The 24,746-nt window shown below is 41.7% G+C and overlaps 2 protein-coding genes across 2 annotated transcripts in view; one reads left to right on the top strand and one right to left on the bottom strand.

Moving 5' to 3' along the window:
• Window positions 1-24,746, top strand: part of nt5dc1 (5'-nucleotidase domain containing 1) — a 547,161-nt gene that overhangs the window by 198,521 nt on the left and 323,894 nt on the right. The gene's annotated exons all lie outside the window — the stretch shown is intronic.
• Window positions 1-24,746, bottom strand: part of LOC132830121 (uncharacterized) — a 58,642-nt gene that overhangs the window by 24,479 nt on the left and 9,417 nt on the right. The window contains exon 3 of the mRNA XM_060847621.1: window positions 21,079-22,907. Within this exon, the coding sequence (XP_060703604.1) occupies window positions 21,079-22,907 (1,829 nt within the window). The remainder of the gene's footprint in view (window positions 1-21,078; window positions 22,908-24,746) is intronic.

Genomic DNA, 24,746 nt, shown 5'->3' with positions numbered 1-24,746 from the left:
ATAAAAGAATGACAAGAGCAAGACTGGGCCAATCAAGGACAGTAGTGGGGTAGTTGTGTGTGGATAGGGGAAGCGCTAAATGAATATTTTTCATCACTTGAAAAAAGAAATGTTGTCGAGGCAAATACTGAGATACAGGCTAGACTGGATTGAGGTTCACAAGGAGGAGGTTTTAGCAATTCTGGACTGTGTGAAAACAGATAAGTCCTCTGTGCAGGATGGGATTTAACCTAGGATTCTCTGGGAAGTCAGGGAGGAGATTGCAGAGCCTTTGACTTTGATTTTTATGTTGTCATTGGCTATAGGAATAGTGCCAGGGGACCGGAGGGTAGCAAATGTTGTCCCCTTGTTCAAGAAGGGAAGTAGAGGCAACCCTGGTAATTATAGACCAGTGAGCATAACTTTAGTTGTAGGTAAAGTGTTGGAAAGAATGATAAAACCTAGGATTTATAATGATCTAGAGAGGAATAAGTTGATTAGGGATAGTCAACACAAATTAAGGAAACCTTTGAGAAGGTGACCAAATAGGTGAATGAGGATAAAGTGGTTGATGTGATGCATATGGACTTCAGTAAAGCTTTTGATAAGGTTCCCCATGGTAAGCTATTGCACAACGTATAGAGGCATGGGATTGAGGGTGATTTAGTGGTTTTGACCAGAAATTGGCCATATGAAAGAAGACGGAAGGCGGTTGATGGGAAATGGTCATCCTGAAGTTCAGTTGCTTGTAATGTACCGCAAGAATCTGTTTTGTGTCCATTGTTGTTGGTCATTTTTATAAATGGCCTGGATTATTGCATAGAAGGATGGGTTGGTAAATTTGTAGATGACACTAAGTTCCGTGGAGTTATGGATAGTGTCAAAGGATGTTGCAGGTTACAGAGGGACATTGATAAGCTACAGAGCTGGACTGAGAGCTGGAAAATGGAGTTTAATGTAGAAAAGTGTGAGGTGATTCACTTTGGAAAGAGCAACAGGAATAAAGAGTACTGGGCTAATGGTAAGATTATTGATAGTGTAGATGAGCAGAGAGATCTCGGTATAGTATACACATAGGTCTCTGAAAGCTGCCACCCAGGTTGATAGGGTTGTTAAGAAGGCATTTGGTCTGTTAGCTTTTATTGGTAGAGGGATTGAGTTTCATTCGGCGTGGCAAGGTGACTCAGTGGTTAGCAATGCTGCCTCATAGCGCCAGGGATCTGGGTTCAATTCTAGCCTCTGGCAACTGTCTGTGTAAAGTTTGCACAGTGTTTGTGTGGGTTTCCTTCGAGTGCTCCAGTTTCCCCCCACAATCCAGAGATGTGCAGTTTAGGTGAATTGGTCATGCTAAATTGCCCATAGTGTTCAGGGATGTGTAGGTTAGGTGCTTTAGTCAGGAGTAAATGTAGGACAACTGGGGATGGGAATGGGTCTGGGTGGGTTACTCTTCGAAGTGTCACTGTGGACTTGTTGGGCCGAAGGGCCTGTTTCCACACTGTAAAGATTCTATGAGGTCATGATGCAGCTGTACAAAACTCTGGTGCGACCGCACTTGGAGTATTGCATATAGTTCTGGTGTTGCAAAGGGTTCAGAGGAGATTTACTAGGGTGTTGTCTGGTATGGAGGGAAGGTCTTATGAGGAAAGACTGAGGGACTTGAGGCTGTTTTGTTATAGAGACGGTTGAGAGGTGAATTAATTGAGACATATCAGATAACCAGAGGGTTAGATTGGGTGGACACTGAGAACCTTTTTTCCTTGGATGGAGAGAGCAAGCACGAGGGGACATGGCTTTAAATTGAGGGGTGATAGGTATAAGACAGATATCAGAAATAGTTTCTTTACTCAGTAGTAGGGGCGTGGAATGCCCTGCCTACAACAGTAGTAGACTCGCCAATTTTAAGGGCATTTAAATGGAGATTGGATAAACATATGGATGAAAATGGAATGGTGTAGGTTAGATTGGCTTCAGACTGGTTTCACAGGTCAGCACAACATTGATGGCCGAGGGGCCTTACTGTGCTGCAATGTTCTATGTTCTAATGAGAGGTGAACAGAGGAGGGTTGCAATGCACAGACGTGGACTCTGGAACAAAAACATTTGTAGGGGTGGGGTCAAGAATTCACTATAGGTTCGTGAAGTCAGATAATCTGAATGTACAGGACTTAATTTATGATAGGTTTCTAAAATGATGCTCAGGAGTTCAATGCCAGAAACAAATTCAGGTTAAAGATCTCTTGTGAATCATTCGGGAATTCCATTTTCAATTTACTTGATGCATTTATTGTTTCCCCCTATGGGCTCAGTATGAACGTGGCCTGATTAAGATCTTTGGGTAGAGATCATTTGCATGTTCTGTTTTATTAAGGCAGTTGAATTTCTTACAATGGAAAGTAATGGATATGCTTTGTTGTAGAAGGCAAGATGAAGATAGATGTTTATGAGCAAAAATAAGCAAAAGGTATTCTTTGGGTGTGATTATCAAATGCCCACTGAAAGTATTCAAGCAATATAATGTTGTTTTCCAAACTATATCACTGGAAGAATTCAAAGCCATACGTGTAACAGACAAAAACATTCTAAATATTTATTTAAAAATAGTTAAACTAAATAGAATTAATTTGTACAATTTTGTCTACTTTACCGTGGAAACGCAAATCTATCATGCATTGAAAAAAACTTTTATGAAGAGTGACAAAACGGTTCTGATATTCAAAACTATGAACTGTGTGGCTAGGATAACGAAACTGAACTTGAACTAATGGAAGAAAATTTGGAAGCATCAGTCTTCGCCAGTTCAGAAACACAGAAAAGGAAGCATACGATTTCTTTTTTTATGTGAATTGAATATATTATTATAATGCATGTAAATATAAACTTGATAACTCAAAATCAAGAACACAGGTTTCAAGGAATCTTTCCCAGATTTCAATATCATTAAAAAAGTGCACAATAAGTAAGAGTATTCAGCTAATCAAACAGATTCTTTGAATTATCAGTGTATTGTTTCATCATTTGCAGGCTTCAAGTTCTTAGCAAAGGGTTTACAAAGCCTATCTCAACTTTATAATAAAAGATGGAGAACAGTTTTAATTTCATGCAAATAACTTTTAAAATGTTCTCATTGGCAATCTGTGACCTCAACATTGAAAAACCATCTGACAGCGATAATTTTCTCTATCCGGACAGAAAGCTTAAGAAGAGGAGAAAAGCCATTCAGTCTAAGTGACCACTCCTTCTAATTGATTCATAAATGATCTAGCTCCTTTTATTTTGTTTCATGATGCTTGTAGCCACCAAAGGATATTAGGCCTTTCAAGTGGAACACTTTCTTTTTGCAACTGGTCAAATATTGTATAATTAGATGCAGTATGAGGCTACTTCTGCTTTCTATTTTTTTATTAGCAGATTATCTCGAACTTCATCAGTATGATGATCTTTCCATTTTCCACACTAGGCTAGCTGCGGCTTTTCTGGGTGATATGACCAAATATTTTGGAATGATAGATAGTTTAGTTTTTGGATCTGGATTAAAGTGGTTTAACCTTATTTCACAACGAGCTGTAAGAGTGAGCAGACAAAGTAAAACCTTGCATGCCATCAGTCTGGCCAGTGTTTAACCTACACCTCAAAAAATGCCTCAATGTTAAGCAAGCTGACAGAGACAAAACATAAATAAAATATGCTGCTTACTACAATTAGAATGTTAGAGAAAAATTGAAATGGTAGAAGTAGTAACTGCTTATGATTTCTTCCACTCATAATGACAGTTTTTACAATTATAGCAGTCTTACAAGCTCCCCATTTTAAATTGGCCGTTTTTCAACAAGAATGTTTTCCAGTCACTCAATATGCAACTTGTTTGTGACCACAGGCAAAGCGAGTCATGCTGGCCTGTGTATGGTTTTCTGGCATGTAGTCATGGTGTTTTCATAGTGCATCCATCCTCAATACGCTCACTATTCCACTAAACCATTGGGTAACAAGCTAACTGTTACAGTTTATCCAACATAATTTTGATAGATGGGATGATCTCTCCCTCAGCAACTCTCTGGAGTACTCACTTCATGAGCTGAATACTCTGCATCATTTTTTATACTTATTCTTTTCTTAAAAACGTCTACAATGTTGATCCTTTGTTATTAATTCTCTGGCCAGAGGAAATTGAGTTTTCTTAATCAGAGTGGGCGTTTTTCTGTTGTTGAAATCATCTATTAAACTTTTTTGCGTATTCTTTGCTTCAGTAAAAATATTACTGGGGTTGAATTTTATAGATTCTGCTGACATGTTTGATGGGCTTGTAAAATGCACTTTGAGGTCTATATGTTGCCTTTGAATGCAGTGCAGATCTGTCTTCCATTTCACATTTCAACTTCAACTCTTAGATCTGGTCTATCCTTTCCCATCTCTATTTTAAAACTAATAGAATTATGTTCGCTGGCCCCAAAGTTCTCCCCCACTGACACCTCAGTCACCTACCCTGCCTTATTTCTCAAGAGTAGGTTAAGTTTTGCACCTTCTTTGTCTTTTAAGTTAATAAATATTAATAAAAATGCTAGACCTATGTGCTCTAAATGAATTAAAATTGTACCTATACTTAATAAACAAATAAAGGGTATTAAACTGATTACTGCAGCTGGGTTATGAGATTTATTTACAACTTACTGATATGAGTTTCTTTCTTTCATGCAAGTTCATGGAAACACTTCAAGGGATAATAGTCCAGTTAAAAGGTGTTTAACTGGTATTTGCTACATAGAACAGTTGATCTTCCATAGTTACACCGGCACCACTCCCCACCTCTTCCTCCGCTACATTGATGACTGCATTGGTGCCACCTCGTGCTCCCGCGAGGAGGTTGAGCAATTCATCAACTTCACCAACACATTCCACCCTGACCTTAAATTTACCTGGACCATCTCTGACACCTCCCTCCCCTTCCTGGACCTCTCCATCTCCATCAATGACGACCGATTTGACACTGACATTTTTTACAAACCCACCGACTCCCACAGCTACCTGAATTACACCTTTTCCCACCCTACCTCTTGCAAAAATGCCATCCCGTATTCCCAATTCCTCCGCCTCCGCCATATTTGCTCCCAGGAGGACCAGTTCCACCATAGAACACACCAGATGGCCTTCTTCTTTAGAGACCACAATTTCCCTTCCTACGTGGTTAAAGATGCCCTCCAATGCATCTCGTCCACATCCCGCATCTCCGCCTCAGACCACACCCCTCCAACCGTAACAAGGACAGAATGCCCCTGGTGCTCACCTTCCACCCTACCAACCTTCGCATAAACCAAATCATCCGCCAACATTTCTGCCACCTCAAAAAAGACCCCACCACCAGGGATATATTTCCCTCCACACCCCTTTCCGCCTTCCGCAAAGACCGTTCCCTCCATGAGTACCTGGTCAAGTCCACGCCCCTACAACTCACCCTCCCATCCTGGCACTTTCCTCTGCCACTGCAGGAATTATAAAACCTGTGCCGACACCTCCTCCCTCACCTCTATCCAAGGCCCTAAGGGAGCCTTCCACATCCATCAAAGTTTTACCTGCATATCCACTAATATCGTTTATTGTATCCGTTGCTCCCGATGTGGTCTCCTCTACATTGGGGAGACTAGGCGCCTCCTAACAGTGCGCTTTAGGGAACATCTCCGGGACACCCTCACCAATCAACCACACCGCCCTGTGGCTCAACATTTCAACTCCCCCTCCCACTCTGCCGAGGACATGGAGGTCCTGGGCCTCCTTCACCGCCGCTCCCTCACCACCAGATGCCTGGAGGAAGAACACCTCATCTTCCGCCTTGGAATACTTCAACCCCAGGGCATCAATGTGGACTTCAACAGTTTCCTCATTTCCCCTTCCCCCACCTCACCCCAGTTCCAAACTTCCAGCTCAGCACTGTCCCCATGACTTGTCCGGACTTGTCCTACCTGCCTATCTTCTTTTCCACCTATCCACTCCCCCTCTCCTCCCTGACCTATCACCTTCATCCCCTCCCCCACTCACCCATTGTACTCTATGCTATTTTCTTCCCACCCCCACCCTCCTCTAGCTTATCTCTCCAAGCTTCAGACTCACTGCATTTATTTCTGATGAAGGGCTTTTACCCAAAACGTTGATTTCGCTGCACTTTGGATGCTGCCTGAACTGCTGTGCTCTTCCAGCACCACTAATCCAGAATCTGGTTTCTAGCATCTGCAGTCATTGTTTTTACCAGGTATTTAATCTATTCAGGTCCAGGGAGATGGTTGGTAGGGGCTGATTAATTTTATAATGTTTCATGGAGACTTGATGGGGATAGTATTGTTCTGTATGCTGCACTTATTCAATGGTAAACACTGCTTGTAACAAGGGCTGATAAGGTGTGCAAATACAGTAATGGGTTTGAAAGGGTTGTTTTTTTAATTATGGATACTACAGAACTGTGGATTTATGAATGAATGAATGAAACCGTGTTATAATAAATGACGGATTAGTAAAGGGTTATGAATGATTGAACAGGAACCTGGTATTAATGAATATAGCGAGCTGGTGAGTGAGTTAACAAAGATAGGAGAAAGTGAGGACTGCAGATTCTGGAAATCAGGATCAAAAAGTGTGGCGCTGGAAAAGGCAGCATCCGAGGAGCAGGAGAGTCAATGATTTGAGCACAAGCTTTTCATCAGGAATGTGGGAGGGGGGTGGCAGAGAGATAAACAGGAGGGGGTTGGGGCTGGGGGGAATGTGATAGGTAGATGATGGTGGCAGGTAATGGTGATTGGTTGGAGCGGGAGGGGGGTGGGTGGACTGGTGAGGTGGGAAGGAAGGTGGTCCTTCCCATCTATCTGCTCCACCCTCCTCTCCAACCAATTGCCATCACCCCCCCCCCCCACCTCCCCACCCTCATCTACCTTCCTACCTTTTCCCTAGCCTCATCCCTGTCCCACTTACCCCTCAGCCCCCTTGGGCATCAATCCCTGCCCCCACATTCCTGATGATGTTAGTAAAGATAGCCTATAATGCAATATCTTATAACACAGTATTTCCCACGAGCCGATGGTATCAGAAGTCTCTCATCATATCTTTGGTCTTCATTTAATTTCCTGACAATGAGTAGATTTTTTGGATTCAGTATGAAGAATAAAAATGCAAAGTATAATAGAGAAACTGATTAAGTGTTGAGAAAATAATAGCAGAAATTTATTTTAACTGTGTTGCTTATAATTTTCTAAACTTACAAGATCTGGAAACTGTCCCTTTAAGTTGAACAGTTGCTGTGATTTCTATTTTTTAAAACATTCTTTAACTCCATTTGTTGAAACAGATTCTCATTGCCATTGTTTTGAGCTGAATGAGACTTCAGAACTCAAAAGTGTTTTACTCAATTTTGTGTTGAATTTCTAAACTCTAATCCTTTAAATGGTAAAGCTTGTCTTCTTCCATCCAGAATATTTCCCAACCCAAATATCCTCCTGGAAGCTTTCGTCACTCTCTGATTTGACTATTTCAATGCCCTTCTCTACATTTGACCTTATTGGCAACTCGGTAGACTACATTTATCCCAAAACTATTTCCTCCTTATTCATCAGTACCTCCTACAGCCCCTCCATCATAAGTTCATTGATTGCTGCATAATCCTTCGTCCATCTCTCCCCCCACTCAGCCCAATCAGTTGCCTTTGTCCACACACTGTTTTATCCTCATCAAACCACTTTCCACTCACCTGCTTCCCGTTAAGATTCTGTTTCAAACTCACCTCTTTTGACAATCCGACTTCATTGTCTTTGTCTAGTTATCTTCCATGGTTCCTGATGACTTCCAATGTATCCAAGTATCAAGTAATTTTAGTTCATCTTGTTGACTTTTACGGCTTTTTTGTTCAAGTGTGTTTATTTGTATTGCTCATATTATGGGATTGGCATTTATTTAACAGTTGAGATGGCTATATTGCAATTATAGAACCTATATCATACCCGCCCCAAATATATCAGAGTGATACAAAATGTCCTCAGCAGGTGAACAGGAATATATCTCTGAAACAGATTGGTTAAGACAGAATCATTTAGGGTTTTTAATAAGTCATTGACCTCCCTACTTTGGCCTCTTAAAGCCAGATTGTGTTTAATGCGCATAGTTGTGTTCCCCAGACCTGTTAGATGTTCATTATAGTTCAGATGTTGCACTGAGTCATAAGGGTGAGTTCAAGTCTCTATCTTTATTTCCTGTATTTATTACATACTGTTTGTAACTCCTGGAGAAAGTGCGTGACTGTAGCCATGCTGTTTTAGCTGTAATAGTTCAGGCATAGTATCAGTGATGTCAGTTGGAAAGACAGGAATAAGGTGCGAATGGAGAGAGGCCGCATCCTGCAAGGTAAGGGAAACAAGAAGCTCAAGACAGGAAGACTTAAAGATTCACTTTGTGGAATTCATTGCAGCATCCTAATTTTTCCTAGCGCTCCCAAAGTCTTCAGTAAAATAACATAATTAACTATTTTCATCCTTTTGCTTTGATGATTTTTGGCACGAGATTTCCTTGGGGACACCTGCACTTGTCGTTGAGTGGCAAAAGCAGCTTTTGAATCTCATTAAGACCTATGCCTGTCTCTACCAAGGATTTTATTCCTTAATTGAATCATTGTTAAAATGGTGAAGGCATATATACTGTGTGGAGTAACACCATTGATATTTTAAGCGTACCACAAACCATCTTCTCTTTCAACACAGCAGGTTAAAGCAATCTCTATAATCTGTGCACTAACATGTTCCCATTTTATTGGGATTCCTGCTGTTTGCTTTATTAAGTTGCTTTATTACTTTAGCAATTCAAATACAAGTATTCTAATGGTAATGATATTGTGTTTTTTTTCAATGCTGATGATACATAATACATTCTTATATAGTTGGTTCAAACAAAGGCAAGACTTATAAAATTATAATTAGAGCCTTGGGTAGTATTATCGAACAGAGACACCTCGGAGTTCAGGTACATAATTCTGAAGTTTGCATAACATACAGGGTAATTAAGAAGGCTTTTAGCACACTTTCCTTCATTGCTCAGACCTTTGAGTACAGGAGTTGGGATGTTAAGTGAAGCTGTGCAGGACATTGGTGAGCCCTGGGGTAGTTCTGTTCTGGTCACCCTGTTGCAGGAAAGATATCATTAAGCTGAAGAGGGTTCAGAAGAGATTTATAGGGATATAAGATCAGGAAAGGAGGGTTTGCATTATAAGGAGGCTGGATTGGCTGGGCTGTTTTTTAACTTGAGCGTAGAACTTGGAGAGGTGACCTTACAGAGATTTACAAAAGCTTGTTGGGCATAGGTAAGATGAATGACAGGTGTCTTTTTTCACGACGTTGGGACATTTTTTGAGCTGAGAGTAGAAGGATTGATAAAAAAAAATGTAGGGGCTCAGTTGGTCATGTGTGGAATAAACTTCCAGAGGAAGTGGTGGATGGAGGACAGTTACAGCATTTAAAAGACATTTAAATAAATGCATGAATAAGAAATGTTTGAAGGGAAATGTGCGAAGCGCAGGCAGGAAGGACTAGTTTAATTTGGGATTATGGTCGGCACAGACTGGTTGGACCGAAGGATCTATTTCCATGCTGTATGCCTGAACCCCCTCAAAGGATTCTGGGTAATCCAAGATGGAGGACAGGAAACATTTCTGGCTGTAACAACTACTCCGCGATTTCCTTGAATTCCAGGAGCAGCAATTACTGTTTCATGTGCTGTTGCATTGTTTTGGAGCTTTGGAAAAAAAAGTCAAAACAACAGCAGTTGTAAAAGGGAGAATAACAGACAAAGGAAGCACATGGTGAGGTCATTGCAGGAGAGAGAGAGAACCTGCACAGTTACTGCCTTTGCTGTTTGAATTCATATGTTGGATATTGGAGTGCATCTGGGAAAATGAACAAACCGTGCAGTTCACATCTGATCTTGTAGAAACTGTTTGGATGAAGTTCACAGCACAGAATCCTATAAATTACTCGTTTTAAGTGTGTCCAATAGAAAGGCTGCAGTAGTGAGGAGAGTGGATTCTTTTTTGATTATATGTTTTTGGAGATATGTCTTTTGATTAAGCTTAAAATATAAGCCATAACTATTAATTTAATCTAGGGCAGTGTTTTTAGATTAGATTAGATTAGATTATTTACAGTGTGGAAACGAGCCCTTCGGCCCAACAAGTCCACACCGACCCATTCCCCTCATTTATCCCTTCACCTAACACTACGGGCAATTTAGCATGGCCAATTGACCCATCCTGCACATCTTTTTGACTGTGGGAGGAAACCAGAGCACCCGGAGGAAACCCACGCAGACACTGGGAGAATGTGCAAACTCCACACAGTCACCTGAGGCAGGAATTGAACCCGGCTTTCTGGCGCTCTGAAGCAGCAGTGCTAACCACTGTGCCACCTTGCCGCCCAGGAATAAGATGGTGTTATTTTCTGGGAGTGTAGATTGTGTAGGAGTAAAAATGGTCTTTAATAGAGTGATGTGTAATTCTTGTCAGATGTGGGGGTTTAAAGAGAGTTTCAGGGTTACTGTGGATTATATCTGCCATAAATACTGTTGGCTGCAAATCTTATTGGATCGGTTGGAGAGACCGTTAGAAGCAATGAGGAATTTGCAACAGCAACAGTATGTGATGTATGGCAGTTATAGGAAGGGGGGAAGTCTCAGAGTCACATCGATGGTTTATCTCCAGGCAAGATAAGAGATGTAGGCAGCTAGTGCAGAACTCTTTTGTAGATATACCCATTTCAAACAGGTAAGGGCTATTTTGGAAGATATAGGGGGTGATGGATTCTCAGTGGAACGTAGCACGATCAGCCAAGTTTCTGGTATTGAGAATGGCTCTAATGTAACAAGGGGTACGTCAGGGTCCAAGAGATCAATTGTGTTAGGGGATTCTGTAGTCCGACGTACAGACAGACATTTCTGTGGCCAGCAGCGAAAAAGCAGAATGGTGTGTTGCTTTCCTGGTGCCAGGATCAACGATGTCTCAGAGATTGCAGAATGTTCTCATGGGAGAGAGGGGCCAGCAAGAGGTCCTTGTCCACATTGGAACCAACAACATTGGAAGGGAAAAGATTGCGATTCTGAAGGGAGATTGCAGAGTTAGGCAAAAATTTAAAAAGGAGGTCCTCAAGAGTAGTAATATCTGGATTACTCCCGGTGCTATGAGCTAGTGAGGGCAGAAATTGGAGGATAGAGCAGATGAATGCATGGCTGAGGAGATGGTGTATGGGGGAAGGATTCACATTTCTGGATCAGTGGAATCTCTTTTGGGGGTAGAAGTGACCTGTATAAGAAGGACGGATTGCACCAAAATTGGATGGGGGCTAATATACTGACAGGGAAATTTGTAAGAACTGCTTGGGAGGATTTAAACGAGTAAGGTTGAGGGGGGGGGAGCGGTGGGACTCAGGGAGATGGTGAGGAAAGAGATCGATCTGAGACTGGTACAGTTGAGAACAGAAGCGAGTCAAACAGTCAGGATAAGCAGGGACAAGTTAGGACTAATAAATTAAACTGCATTTTTATTTCAATGCAAGGGGCCTGACAGGAAAGGAAGATGAATTCAGGGCATGGTTAGGAACATGGGACTGGGATGTCATAGCAGCTACAAAAACATGGCTCAGGGATGGGCAGGACTGGCAGCTTAATGTTCCAGGATACAAATGCTACAGGAAGGATAGAAAGGGAGGCAAGAGAGGAGGGGGAGTGGCATTTTTGATAAGAGATAGCATTACAGCTGTGCTGAGGGAAGATATTCCCAGAATAAATCCAGGGAAGTTATTTGGGTGGAACTGAGAAATAAGAAAGGGATGTTCACCTTATTGGGATTGTAGTATAGACCCCCTAATTGTCAGAGGGAAATTGAAAAGCAAACTTGTAAGGAGATCTCAGCTATCTGTAAGAATAATAGGGTGGTTATGGTAGGGGATTTTAACTTTCCAAACATAGACTGGGATTCCATAGTGTTAAGGATTTAAATGGAGAGGAATTTGTTAAGTGTGTACAAGACAATTTTCTGATTCAGTATGTGGATATACCTACTAGAGAAGATGCAAAACTTGACCTACTCTTGGGAAATAAGGCAGGGCAGGTGACTGAGGTATCAGTGGGGGAGCACTTTAAGGCCAGCGACCATAATTCTATTAGATTTAAAATAATGATGGAAAAGGATAGACCAGATCCAAAAGTTGAACTTCTAAATTAGAGAACGGACAATTTTGATGGTATTAGGCAAGAACTTTTGAAAATTGATTGGGGACAGATGTTCGCAGGTAAAGGCATGGCTGGAAAATGGGAAGGCTTCAGAAAGGGAGAACCAGCCATATGGATACAGAACTGGCTCAAAGGTAGAAGACAGAGGATGATGGTGGAGGGTTGTTTTTCAGACTGGAGGCCTGTACCCAGTGAAGTACCACAAGGATTGGTGCTGGGTCCTCTACTTTTTGTCATTTACATAAATGATTTGGATGCGAGCATAAGAGGTACAGTTAGTAAGTTTGCACATGACACCAAAATTGGAGGTGTAGTGGACAGCGAAGAGGGTTACCTCAGATTGCAAGAGGATCTTGACCAGATGGGCCAATGGGCTGAGAAGTGGCAGATGGAGTTTAATTCAGATAAATGCGAGGTGCTGCATTTTGAGAAAGCAAATCTTCGCAGGACATATACACTTAATGGTGAGGTCCTAGGGAGTGTTGCCGAACAAAGAGACCTTGGAGTGCAGGTTCATAGCTCCTTGAAAGTGGAGTCACAGGTGGATAGGATAGTGAAGAAGGCATTTGGTCTGCTTTCTTTTATTGGTCAGAGTATTGAGTACAGGAGTTGGGAGGTAAAGTTGCGGCTGTACAGGTCATTGGTTAGGCCACTGTTGGAATATTGCGTGCAATTCTGGTCTCCCTCCGAGCAGAAAGATGTTGTGAAACCTGAAGAGTTCAGAAAAGATTTACAAGGATGTTGCCAGGGTTGGAGGATTTGAGCTACAGGGAGAGACTGAACAAGCTGGGGCTGTTTTCCCTGGAGCGTTGGAGGCTGAGAGGTGACTTTATTGAGGTTTACAAAATTATGAGGGCATGGATAGGGTAATAGGCAGAGTCTTTTCCCTGTGGTCAGGGAGTCCAGATCTAGAGGGCATAGGTTTAGGGTGAGAGGGGAAAAATATAAAACTGACCTACGGGGCAACTTTTTCACGCAGAGCGTGGTACGTGTATGGAATGAGCTGCCCGAGGAAATGGTGGAGGCTGGTACAATTGCAACATTTAAGAGGCATTTGGATGAGTGTATGAATAGGAAGGGTTTGGAGGGATATGGGCCGGGTGCTGGCAGGTGGGACTAGATTGGGTTGGGATATCTGGTCGGCATGGACAGAAGGGTTTGTTTCAATGCTGTACATCTCTATGACTCGATAGGAGAGAAATGTCTCGGCAAGTTACGGATTTGCAGTCTGTTCAAGTAGATTAGATTAGATTTCCTACAGTATGGAAACAGGCTCTTTGGCCCAACAAGTCCACACCGACCCTCCGAAGAGTCACCCACTCAGACCCATTCCCGACATTTACCCCTGAATAACCGCCCCTAACACTATGGGCGACACTACAGAGCACCCGGAGGAAACCCATGCAGACACAGGGTGAACGTGCAGACTCCAGACAGACAGTAGCCCGAGGTTAGAATCGAACCCAGCTCCCTGGAGCTGAGAGGCAACAGTGCTAACCACTGAGCCACTGTACCTGGGATAGACACCCAGACGTTCCAGAAGTCCTCAGTAATGGGAAAGTACCATCTGAAACCTGGTGGAAGATTACTGTTCCAGTATAGCCTATGGTCTTTCAAGAAAATACAATGAATTTCGGGAGACTAACTTAAAAGTATCACATGAGGATTTAATTTTGTTAAACTTTTATGGTAACAAACTAATATCATCTACAGTTAAGTATTATGTGTAAGACAATATTGCATTAAACTGCAGAAATTGCATCTTCATTAGCATTTTAGCACATTTGGTGACCACATACCAGACTTATATTTGACATAATGTTCTCCTCAAGATTGCAGTCTTTTCATGAAGCAGTTGAAAATTACTCCAGTTTGTAACTAGCTTGTCGCCCGTTTTGCTATGTTGTAATTCCAATGACTGTCGACAGCCCATTCCCTCGGTCTTCTGAGAAATCCTGGACAATCCTGAGGAAGGCTCACTCCAGTGATTTTGTCCCTCTGATCATGACAGAACAAATCCTCCAGCATTGCTTAATTTCCATGAGTTCTGTCTTTTCAGTCAGAAAATAACTTCCTACCTGCAGTCTGTCTGGAAGTTAGCAGGGGAAAAAAAAACAGAACTTTTCTCACTGCTGTCTGCAGCAGCTTCCTTCCAGTCCCTCTGCCTGAGACTCTCTCCCTCCTTCTCTCCCTGTATCCAGAGTTTTGTTTTCAGCAGACTGATGGAAATCTGTCGATCTACACAGGGGAAGAACAGGTGCCTCTCTTTCTGTTCGGGTATGAAATTTGGATCTCACTAAATCAGAGTCTGGGATTCCTGTCTTCATGTTGACCAACACATGGCCTAATTGTGGTTGAATCCAGTGTAATGTAACACCATTCCTCTTTTCAAGGAGATCCTATTTTATCTTTAAACAGACAGCTTAGAGCATAAACCTCTTAAAACACCTCTAATTTCTAGCAAGATGTTGTGAAGAAGTCCTGCACTGCCTCAGGAGATATGTTTCCTGGCAGAGGTAAGGGAAAGATCAATCATGCCTCAATTAAAGGACATCTCCTAGGAATGCCTAAAAGAAGTAATGAAGGGCATTTGAATTGACAGAGGTCCTTGATATGAACCTAACTGAATTATTAATATAACCCCATGAAACATAGTAGGAAAGTTGTATTCTATTAGACATTGAGAGCTAAGTGGGCAATATGTATCCTTGCTATTATTTGTTAGCAAACCGAGAGCATTGTATACAAATTGTATAGAATTAATTAAACTAACTAAACTGTCCTAGAAATATTTAAGCTTGTTATTTTAAATAATAATGTTTTTACTTCATTATATTAATTGCATTACCCTTGTAATGTGAGAAGGGTAGCAGATGGTGGCGCCCTGGATTATTTTAATGAAACTTTTGACTAAAATGTTTGCATTTCTAATGCATGTATTATAGTAAACTGATGTGTATGTTCCAGATAATTTAGTTTTATTGTTTATCTTTGATCATCATTAGATTTAGGATTTGTATTTATTGGACTATTCCTTTTCATGGATGAGAAGTCTTGACAACCAACTGAAAATTGAGTCTCACAATCAGTTAAACATAATTGAATTTGTTGTAATCAATTCCATGTTGCTAAATAAACTTAATATTGGAATTTGCTGCTGTTTGTTGATATTATAAATTCTCTTGCTGAATTCACTTTGATGATATCACAATGTACTATATTCTTGCTTCTACAAGTTTTATGTATTCCTGCAATAGTAAAATTCTTTTGAAAACATCTAAATATGTTTGCTCATTTTACATGATCATCTAATCAGCATGAAATGACACTGCAAGTCAGATAATTTTATATATCAGTAATTTATTAAAAGCGTCTCCTCATCCCAACTAGTTTATTTTCCTGTATATAGTCGTCAGCATTTCAAGTGGGCAGCTTGATATTAATACAATTAGCTGGCTGTGACTAAAGTTAAAAAGAAACAAACAAAGTATGTAGTCTTATATTTTGGCAACTGCATGTATTACTTTTTAAAAGTTACATTCAGAAACCTATGAGCTATGAATAGCTGATTGAACCTGTTTGAAATCTGACTGACTGTAATCAGCAAAGTCTTATCAAGTATTCAGTAATAGCAAGTTTTGAGAAGATCTGTAGCTCATGTTGAGGTTCTGGATGTTGGTTTGCTGGCTGAGCTGGAAGCTTCATTTCCAGACGTTTCGTCACCATACTAGGTAACATGTTCAGTGGGCCTCCAGGCGAAGCACTGCTGATGATTCCTGCTTTCTATTTATCTGTTTGGGTTGGCGATTTGGTCATTTCCTGTGATAGATGGGGTCTCACTCAGTGTGTTAGAACTCTTGGAACTCTATCAACAAACACATCAAGTTAGACCCCATCTACCACCCCCTGAGAAAAAGGAAATGACATCACCAACCCAAAGAAACCCAATCATATAAATAGAAAGCAGTAGCTCCCTTGTAATTGATCCTTATGGTAACTAAGTCAGCTATCAATTGTTAAGCGCAGTGATTTAACTAGTGCGGATGGAATCCATAACATTTATGTATAATAAAAGATTAATTTTTGAAATTTGAACTAACCATTTTTAGGTGCACAAGTAGCATTTCTTTCCTGTATTTACAGAAAGGATTTCTGTGGTGGTGCAAATTACTTCAGTGATCACATGGGTTAAGAAGATTATTACTAAAGCAATCACATGGGTTAAGAAGATTATTAATAAAGAAAACCCAGAGCAAGGTTTGTTTCAAGAGGGACAGATTTGAAAAGCAGGAAGGTTGTGATGAACTTTGTGTTGAATCTTGGTTAGGTCACAGTTGGAAAACTGTAGATATGTCTGGTCGCCAAATTATAAGGTCAGAAACATTGAAGAATGTGGTAAGAAGGTACACAAGAGAGATATAGAAGTGAATGGTTAGCTATCAGAAAAAAACTGAACGAACCAGAGTTTTTTTTTTCTCTCCAGAAAAGGCTAGTAGTGGCCTTGTAAGATCTAACAAAGTTTGAAAAGCAAAACAGGTGCAGGACATATCAGATTGTTAGAAAAGCAAAACTAGACATGATAACTATAACTTGGTAATTTATAAATCTCATAGGATACTCCACTGAAACTTATTTGTCCAAATCCTGGTAAGAATAGGTGACAATGTACCACAATGAATATTTAAAGCAAGTAGCATTGATGTATTTAAAGAGAAACTAGATAAGTACTTGGAGGATATGCTGACTGGAGTGGATCAGGAAGGATGGTGAGAGACTTATGGAGTAGAAGTGCAGATATTGCCCAGTAAGCTTAATGGTCTCTAGCTGTGCTTTAAACTCCTAAAATTCTTTTATAAACATTTCAAATACCTGGCTTCATTCTATAGAAGTGGGCATAACTCATCTTAAAGGTAAAATTGCGCTCTTTATTTCTTGAAGTACCTGCTTGTTCTCTTAGAGTCCTAGAGCTGCACAGCATGGAAATAGCCCTTTCAGTCCAATGTGTCCATGCTGACCAGATATCTTAAATTAATCATAGATTCCCTACAGTGTAGAAACAGGCTACTTGACCCAATAAGTCCACACTGACCCTCCAAAGAGTATCCCCTCCAGACCCATTCCCCTACTCCTATCACTCTACATTTCCCCTGACTAATGCACTTCGCCTACACATCCCAGAACACTATGGGCAATTTAGCATGGCCAATTCACTTAATCTGCGCATCTTTGGACTGTGGGAGGAAACCCACGCAGACACAGGCAGAGTGTACAAGTTCCACACAGAGAGCTGCCTGAGGCTGGAATCAAACCTGGGTGCCTTGTGCTGGGAGGCAGCGGTGCTAACCATTGTGCCACCCCATTTGCCAACAATTGACCCATATCTCTTTAAACCCTTCCTATTCATATACACATCTAAATGTTTTAATTGTAGCAGCCTCCACCACTTCCTCTGCAGCTCATCCCATACACGCAGCACTCACTGTGTGACAAAGTTGCTCATTAGGTCCTTTTTAAATCTTTCCCCTGTCACCTTAAAACTATGCCCTCTAGGCTTGGACCCCCCTACCCTGTGGGAAAGACCTTGGCTATTCACCCTATCCATGGCCCTCATGATATACACTTTTATAAGGTCACCACTTAACCTCTGACCCTCTAGGGAAAACAGCCCCAACCTATTCAGCCTCTCCCTATAACTCAAACCCTCCAACCTTGACTGTTGGTTCATTTATTCCTTTTCATTATCAAAGATTATCTTGGATAATGGAAACTCACATATGAGTGATTAAAATCTAAGAGTTGAAGAAGAACTAGAAACAGAAAGCATTTAGCAATCGGAAAAGAACTTTCCATAACACAGAATGTCAGCAATTATAGATAAGCCTGTTGCTTTCTCTTCTGGTAAGATACCTGACCTCTTCACAGTCAGTGAAAAATGAAGAGTGCATCATGCAAAGAAATGTAGATACCAAGTAATACACCATCATTCTGTGTATATGCAGTATTCCTAGTTGAATCTTTTGAGAATGCTTCCTTGAAAAATGTTGGTTCTGAGACTGCTTTTCCTGAATGAACCACTGTTACATTTAGATAAAGACTGAGAAAGACTTAAGACTGTTGTCTTCAGCCCCCTACCGTGAATGCTATCCCCTTAGCATCTCGCATTGAAATGGTGTGAGTGCAACATAGCTGTTAAACTTGACTCCGAATTGAACTTCCAAACAGGATCATGTCCTCTTGCATGTAAAAGCTGACTTTTTTCAGTGAATTGTCTTGCCAGTGAATGTGATCGACAACCCACTCATCCAAAACCAATGTACCACAGAAGTGACCAGTTGAGGATCTCCTGCCCTCCACTGGCATTTAGTTAATGGTGGAGATGGGTGGGACAGTCTGTTTTTTGGAGAACCAGCTGCCTAGGCCGTGAGTGTCTTCTGGCAGATTGTGGGAGTGAGGGCAGGGAAGAGTGCACCTTCCTCTTTGGGTACTTTTTGTTTCACAAAGTGATTTCCTGATGTCAAAGGCTACCCCCATGGCAAGCAAATTGCCTTATCAATTGCTCTGTGATGTAATTCCTGACCCTAACATGTGGAGATACTGTCAGAGCTATAAGTTCATAAAATTGCCTTTTGCACTGGGGGTGATAATATTTGTTTTATTTTCCTAAGTTTTGAATCTGTTTTTATTTACTTCCTTCTGCTGTCATGGCTTTTGTGTGCATCATTTCATTGTCAGCTGAGCAAACAAACATTTAGGGCCAATTAGTACTGTACTCATCTTACACTGCTGTATGTGCAAGATGTTTGTACTTTATTAGGCTCTTGAATCGTGTTTCAGAGGTGGAGCCATTTTAATATTTGACTCAGTTCATTCTCGTTTGTGGAAATGCCCAACAGCTACCTGCCCTACATTCCTACCTTTGTTTGTGGGCTGTGGGTGTTACTGGCTCAGCCAGCATTTATTGCCCATCTTTAATTGCTCCGAGGGAAGTCAAGAGTCAGTCACATTGCTGTGGCACTGGAGTCACATGTAGACCAAAGCAGGTAAGGATGGTAGATTGTCTTCCCGAAAGGACATTGGTCACATGGCCACCATTTGACCAGCTTTTTTTCAAACTAAATGTTTTAAGTTGTAATCAGAAACCTTGGCAGGTTACCAGGCAACACAAGGTTTCCTAAGATTGATTATCTTAGTTCTTCACCTTTTTTGAAGTCTTTGGCAAGTTCTGACTGAAAGCCAAACACAGTTTTAGCAGGATCAAAAAAAGTGTGGTGCTGGAAAAGCACAGCCGATCAGGCAGCATCCTTGGAGCAGGAATGTCGACATTTCGAGCATAAGCTCTTCACGTTCCTGATGAAGGGCTTATGCTCGAAACGTCGATTCTCCTGCACCTTGGATGCTGTCTAACCAGCTATGCTTTTTTAGCACCACGTTCTTTGGCTCTGATCTCCAGCATCTGCAGTCCTCACTTTCTCCGAGTAGTTTTAGCAGGCATGAGCCCCACTGGGTCCAGAATGTTCAACTGGGCACTGCACTTGCTTGGCTGTAAAGTGCTTTGGGATGTCCTAAAATTACAAAATGAAGTTCTTTCTTGAGGATGCCTCCAGAACTCTATTAATCTACTTAAAACCTTATGCTCAAATAGGCTCAAACTTCTCTCAATCAAAAGGCGAAATGCAGGGAAAATGGGATGAAAAGTCAGCTTCACTCCTGCACCAGTGAAGTGTCAATATGCATCTTCTAATAAACCTTACGAATTTGTGGCTCAGTGTTATTAGCTATTTTCCATAATTTATATTGAATAGAAGTAAGTAACACAGTAGCATCATAAACAATTTTATTAGTGTTTTTATATATAAAATACAAAATTTGAAATAATGAACAGCTTTGTGGCTATAAGTGCAATCCATTGCAACTTCACTTCTCAAGGTGTTCTGACAGGAGAACTTTGTGTTTATACATTACCTTTATAATTTGCTATTCAAATGTGCAACATTGATTTCTATTGCTCCAGTCAATGCAGTAGCATCAATGTTAACAAAAGCACCTTCTTGCCATTTAATTGTAACATAATTAAACAATAGATTTAGAATTTATCACTTTTGTAGCATAACCATCAAATAGATTGTTTTTGAATAGTTCTGTGCAGCTAGAAGAAATCGTTTTTATAATTTCGAATTACTTTGTGCCATTTCAATATACAACACAATGCGAGAAAATAAATTTGTCATTTGCATATTCCAGAAAATTGTCATTTAGTCATTTGGCGTGAGACTTTGTATTTCCTGGCTGCTGCAAACAGTGTCTCCACATTATATTTCTTTGCAAACAATTTTAGGTTTCATTTGAAGGGGCTCTGATGTTTCCCACTGCAATGAATTTAAGTTCTTCAATTAGTGATGTGGTAAGCTAATATTTGATATAGAATTTTAAAACCTTGAAGCAATAAGTTCTAACCACATCATTTGGAATAGGAAGAATTCTCAGTTCCTTTTCTCTAAGTTGAGGTGGGGATTACTGGCATTGAATCCACTTTAAAACTGTAGTACTTAAGTGACAATTACAGTGTACTTCTTATGAACTACTGTTTCACCCAAAACCTATGCCATAAAAGTAAGAGGCAGTAATGGGGCAATTTGATAAACTTTAAGCTGGAGCAAACAGTGAGCAGGGCTTGCACTATGTCTGACTTGATGACTCCAGTGAGAAAGCCACACTTCTTTCATTGTTAGGCCTTGCTGAAATACTTGGTGTGAGCTGCCAGCACTTAGCAGGAGAGTTGTCAGCTCATCGCTTTGGTGGGTTTGGAGAGGATGTGTTGGGGGTTGATTTTGGATGGAATGTGATTGATGTACATCAAAATGTCTGACTAATTAAAAACCCAGAGAATGAAGAATGCATATAATCAGAGGAATATAAACCATTGGATTCCTCTGAAGGTAATTGAACAGAGACCTCGTCATGTTCATATAATTGTATTATAGCACTTCCTGAAGCTTGGTCAACATAACCTTCTGTATAATCATCATATGTGTACATCACAGGTTCATTATTTTTGAACAGTCCAATCCAAACATTTCCTCCTTTTACTTGTATATGGTAAGAAAATTGATAGATGCCTGGTATTTGACAAGTAAATATGCCAGTCGTGGGATCATAATTGTTGTTTTGATTAGCCACTATTTTGTTGAAAGCTATTGGCTGTCTTACAGATGGAAATGACTCTAAAAGAATAGCTGTGAAAGCTGGATATGATCTCATGACATCCGGTGTTACGTAACCATTATAGCCTCCGTATTTCCCAGGATTCACAATTTCTCCTGGCCGTCCTGGTGGACCAGGGAGTCCAGGTGGGCCTGGAGGGCCGGGTGCTCCTGGTGGGCCTGGTGGCCCATACAGATTCTTTTCATTAAGACTAGAAGAAAGACCTGGTGGTCCAGGAGGACCTGGAGGTCCTGGGTCTCCTTTCTCTCCAGGGAATCCGGGTGGACCTGGAAATCCGGGTAGACCTTTTGGACCTGGGGGTCCGGCAGGTCCATTTAATCCAACTTCACCTCGGAAACCTGGTGGCCCTGGACGACCTGGAAGGCCACTGTCCCCAGGCTTCCCAGTTGGCCCGACAGGTCCGATGGCGCCTTTTTGACCAGGTGGGCCCATTGGGCCGACTGCGCCCGGTAAACCAGGTTCTCCTGGAATTCCTGATTTTCCTGGGGCACCCCCAGGGCCTATTGCACCCTTTGGTCCTGGGTACCCTTGCGCTCCAGGTGGACCTGGCATGCCCTTTTGACCTAGTGCACCTGGAAGACCAGGTGCACCTCTCAAACCTTGTGGCCCAGGTGGGCCGATTGATCCAGAAATTCCTGAGCTTCCTGGGCTGCCAGGGTCACCTTTCTCCCCTTTCTCTCCACGATATCCAGCTAGACCTGGGGCACCAGGTTCCCCTTTAAGTCCCTGTGGGCCTGGCCTTCCAAAACCAGGAAGTCCAGCAGCTCCAGGCTGACCAGGTGAACCAGGGGGCCCCTTGGGTCCAGGAGGACCTGGCAACCCTGGTGTGCCATCCGCTCCAGGCTTTCCGATTCCTGATGGCCCAGGTACTCCTGGGGGGCCTCTCTGACCTGGGATTCCTGAATCTCCAGGTGGACCTGCTGTGCCTTTTTCGCCCTTTGCTCCTGGTAAACCAGCAGGACCAGGGACTCCTGGTTTCCCATATCCTGGTTCGCCACGCATTCCTTGTGGTCCTTGTTGCCCTGGAGGACCTCTTGCCCCTGGCTGTCCTGGAATTCCAACTCCTTTTTCTCCTTTTGCACCAAGGGGACCAGGATATCCTCGTTCCCCTTTCGCTCCGGGTGCTCCTGCCGGCCCTGTGGACCCAGCTGGCCCTGGTGGGCCTGGTTTACCAGGATATGAAATTCCAGCTGACCCAGGATACCCTCTAGGTCCTGGCTGTCCTTTTGGCCCTTGCATTCCATGAGGTCCCATGCTACCTTTGGGGCCGGGAGCTCCTCTTTCTCCTGACTTTCCTGGTGCTCCCGGAACACCAGGTTTTCCAATTCCTGGCATCCCCTGGGATCCTGGTCGTCCTGGAAGACCAGGTTGCCCTGGCTGTCCAACTCCTGACTTTCCTGGATATCCTGGTGGGCCTGGAGGGCCACGTGGCCCGGGAGGACCCTGTGGTCCACGGTGCCATCTCACTGTTAACATCAATAAAGAAAGAAGAGATCTCATTTAAATTATAATATGTGGTTAAGTGTTTGAAAGTTCCCTCATTGGAACTGCAAAACTGACATCACAGATATCCTCCTGTTAGTTCATACCTTTTGAAAAATCGTTACTTTGAACAATGCTTTTTGTTTGCAGAGATCTTTAAAAAAATTGAGAAATTGAGCTATACCAGTAAGTGAGTGGTCAGATGTTAGAAACACTTTTGTCAACGAATATTGGGGAAGATGTGGGATTGAATTTGAAAAACTCAATTGCAGTTGTTGGCAAAATGGGATTTCTTCAGAATTGACTTAAGTTTGTGTCTTAAAGTTCACATGAGATGCTTTTTGCAGCTATGCAATTAAGCAAAATTAATTATATAGTAGTGTTTGTTCAAACTACTGAAGTAAACCAAATTTGTGTATTTGTTTTATTTTGCCAATAATGAATGCATCTGTGCTTTTCTTTTGTGGTTGCCAAGATTGCATCAGCCCACAAATTAAATAAATTTATACACCAAGAGAAAAGCCAATATTTTCATTCTCTTTTATGTTCTCGAAGACCATGTTTTATTACCATATATATTGTTTGTAGTTTTATATTGCAAATATTTTGTTTAATGTGCTTTGGTAAATAGTTCCTTCAAGTTACATTGAGTGTACAGTCCAGTTGGTTTAAACCAATCTTTAAGCTCATTGCAAGCCTCCTCCCAACTCTCTTTATCTACCACCTCAATATTATATACTAGTTCTTTATTTATCATGCATTTTCCTCATTTTTCCTTGAATATGCTCTGGTATCTGCCTCAAAGGTCAGAGGGTTTGAAGCATGAGGAGAGGCTGAATAGGCTGGGGCTATTTTCTCTGGAGCATCGGAGGCAGAGAGGTGACCTTATGGGCCAAATAGTGGCAAATGGGGACTAGATTAATTTAGGATGTCTGGTTGGCATGGACAAGTTGGACTAAAGAGTCTGTTTCCATGGTATACGTCTCTCTGACTATATAACCACTCCTTGTGGTCACATATTTCACATTCTTACCACTTTTGGGTAAGAGGTATTTTTCTAGAATTCCTTGTTTCATTTATTAGTTACTGTCTTATATTTATAAGCTCCAACTTTGAACTCTTGCCCATATATGAAAGCTTGGATATTTAGACTACTTTTCCAAAATATTTCATTATTTTCGAGCTAGTATCCCTGTCTCTGAACCCAAAGTTCCATATTCAAGTGCAACTACAGAGCTAGTTGATCTTGAAGATGCATCTTTTTGACAAGAGACAGAAGGTTGATAGTAATTCTTCTAATACATTCCCAATACTTCCCAAAGGAGGAAAAATATGAAGGTACAAATGAAAGTCAAAAGTTCCCTTAAAGAGCTCTATCTGATCATCACTCAGTCTTCTTTTTGCTAGAGACAAGAACCCAGACCTTTAGATTAGATTAGATTATTTACAGTGTGGAAACAGGCCCTTCGGCCCAACAAGTCCACACCGACCCGCCGAAGCGCAACCCACCCATACCCCTACATATACCCCTTACCTAACACTACGGGCAATTTAGCATGGCCAATTCACCTGACCCGCACATCTTTGGACTGTGGGAGGAAACCGGAGCACCCGGAGGAAACCCACGCAGACACGGGGAGAACGTGCAAACTCCACACAGACAGTCGCCTGAGGCGGGAATTGAACCCAGGTCCCTGGCGCTGTGAGGCAGCAGTGCTAACCACTGTGCCACCATTCTTAATAAATATATACCCTAGGTTTTGCTATCAATGTCGCATATATTTTTCCCACTTTCTCCTGTATCTCAATATCTACTTTGTAAT

Source organism: Hemiscyllium ocellatum, chromosome 3, assembly GCF_020745735.1.
Source record: "Hemiscyllium ocellatum isolate sHemOce1 chromosome 3, sHemOce1.pat.X.cur, whole genome shotgun sequence".
NCBI lineage: Eukaryota > Metazoa > Chordata > Chondrichthyes > Orectolobiformes > Hemiscylliidae > Hemiscyllium > Hemiscyllium ocellatum.
Note: the sequence above shows the minus strand (reverse complement) of the source record. Positions and strands in the feature narration are given on the sequence as shown.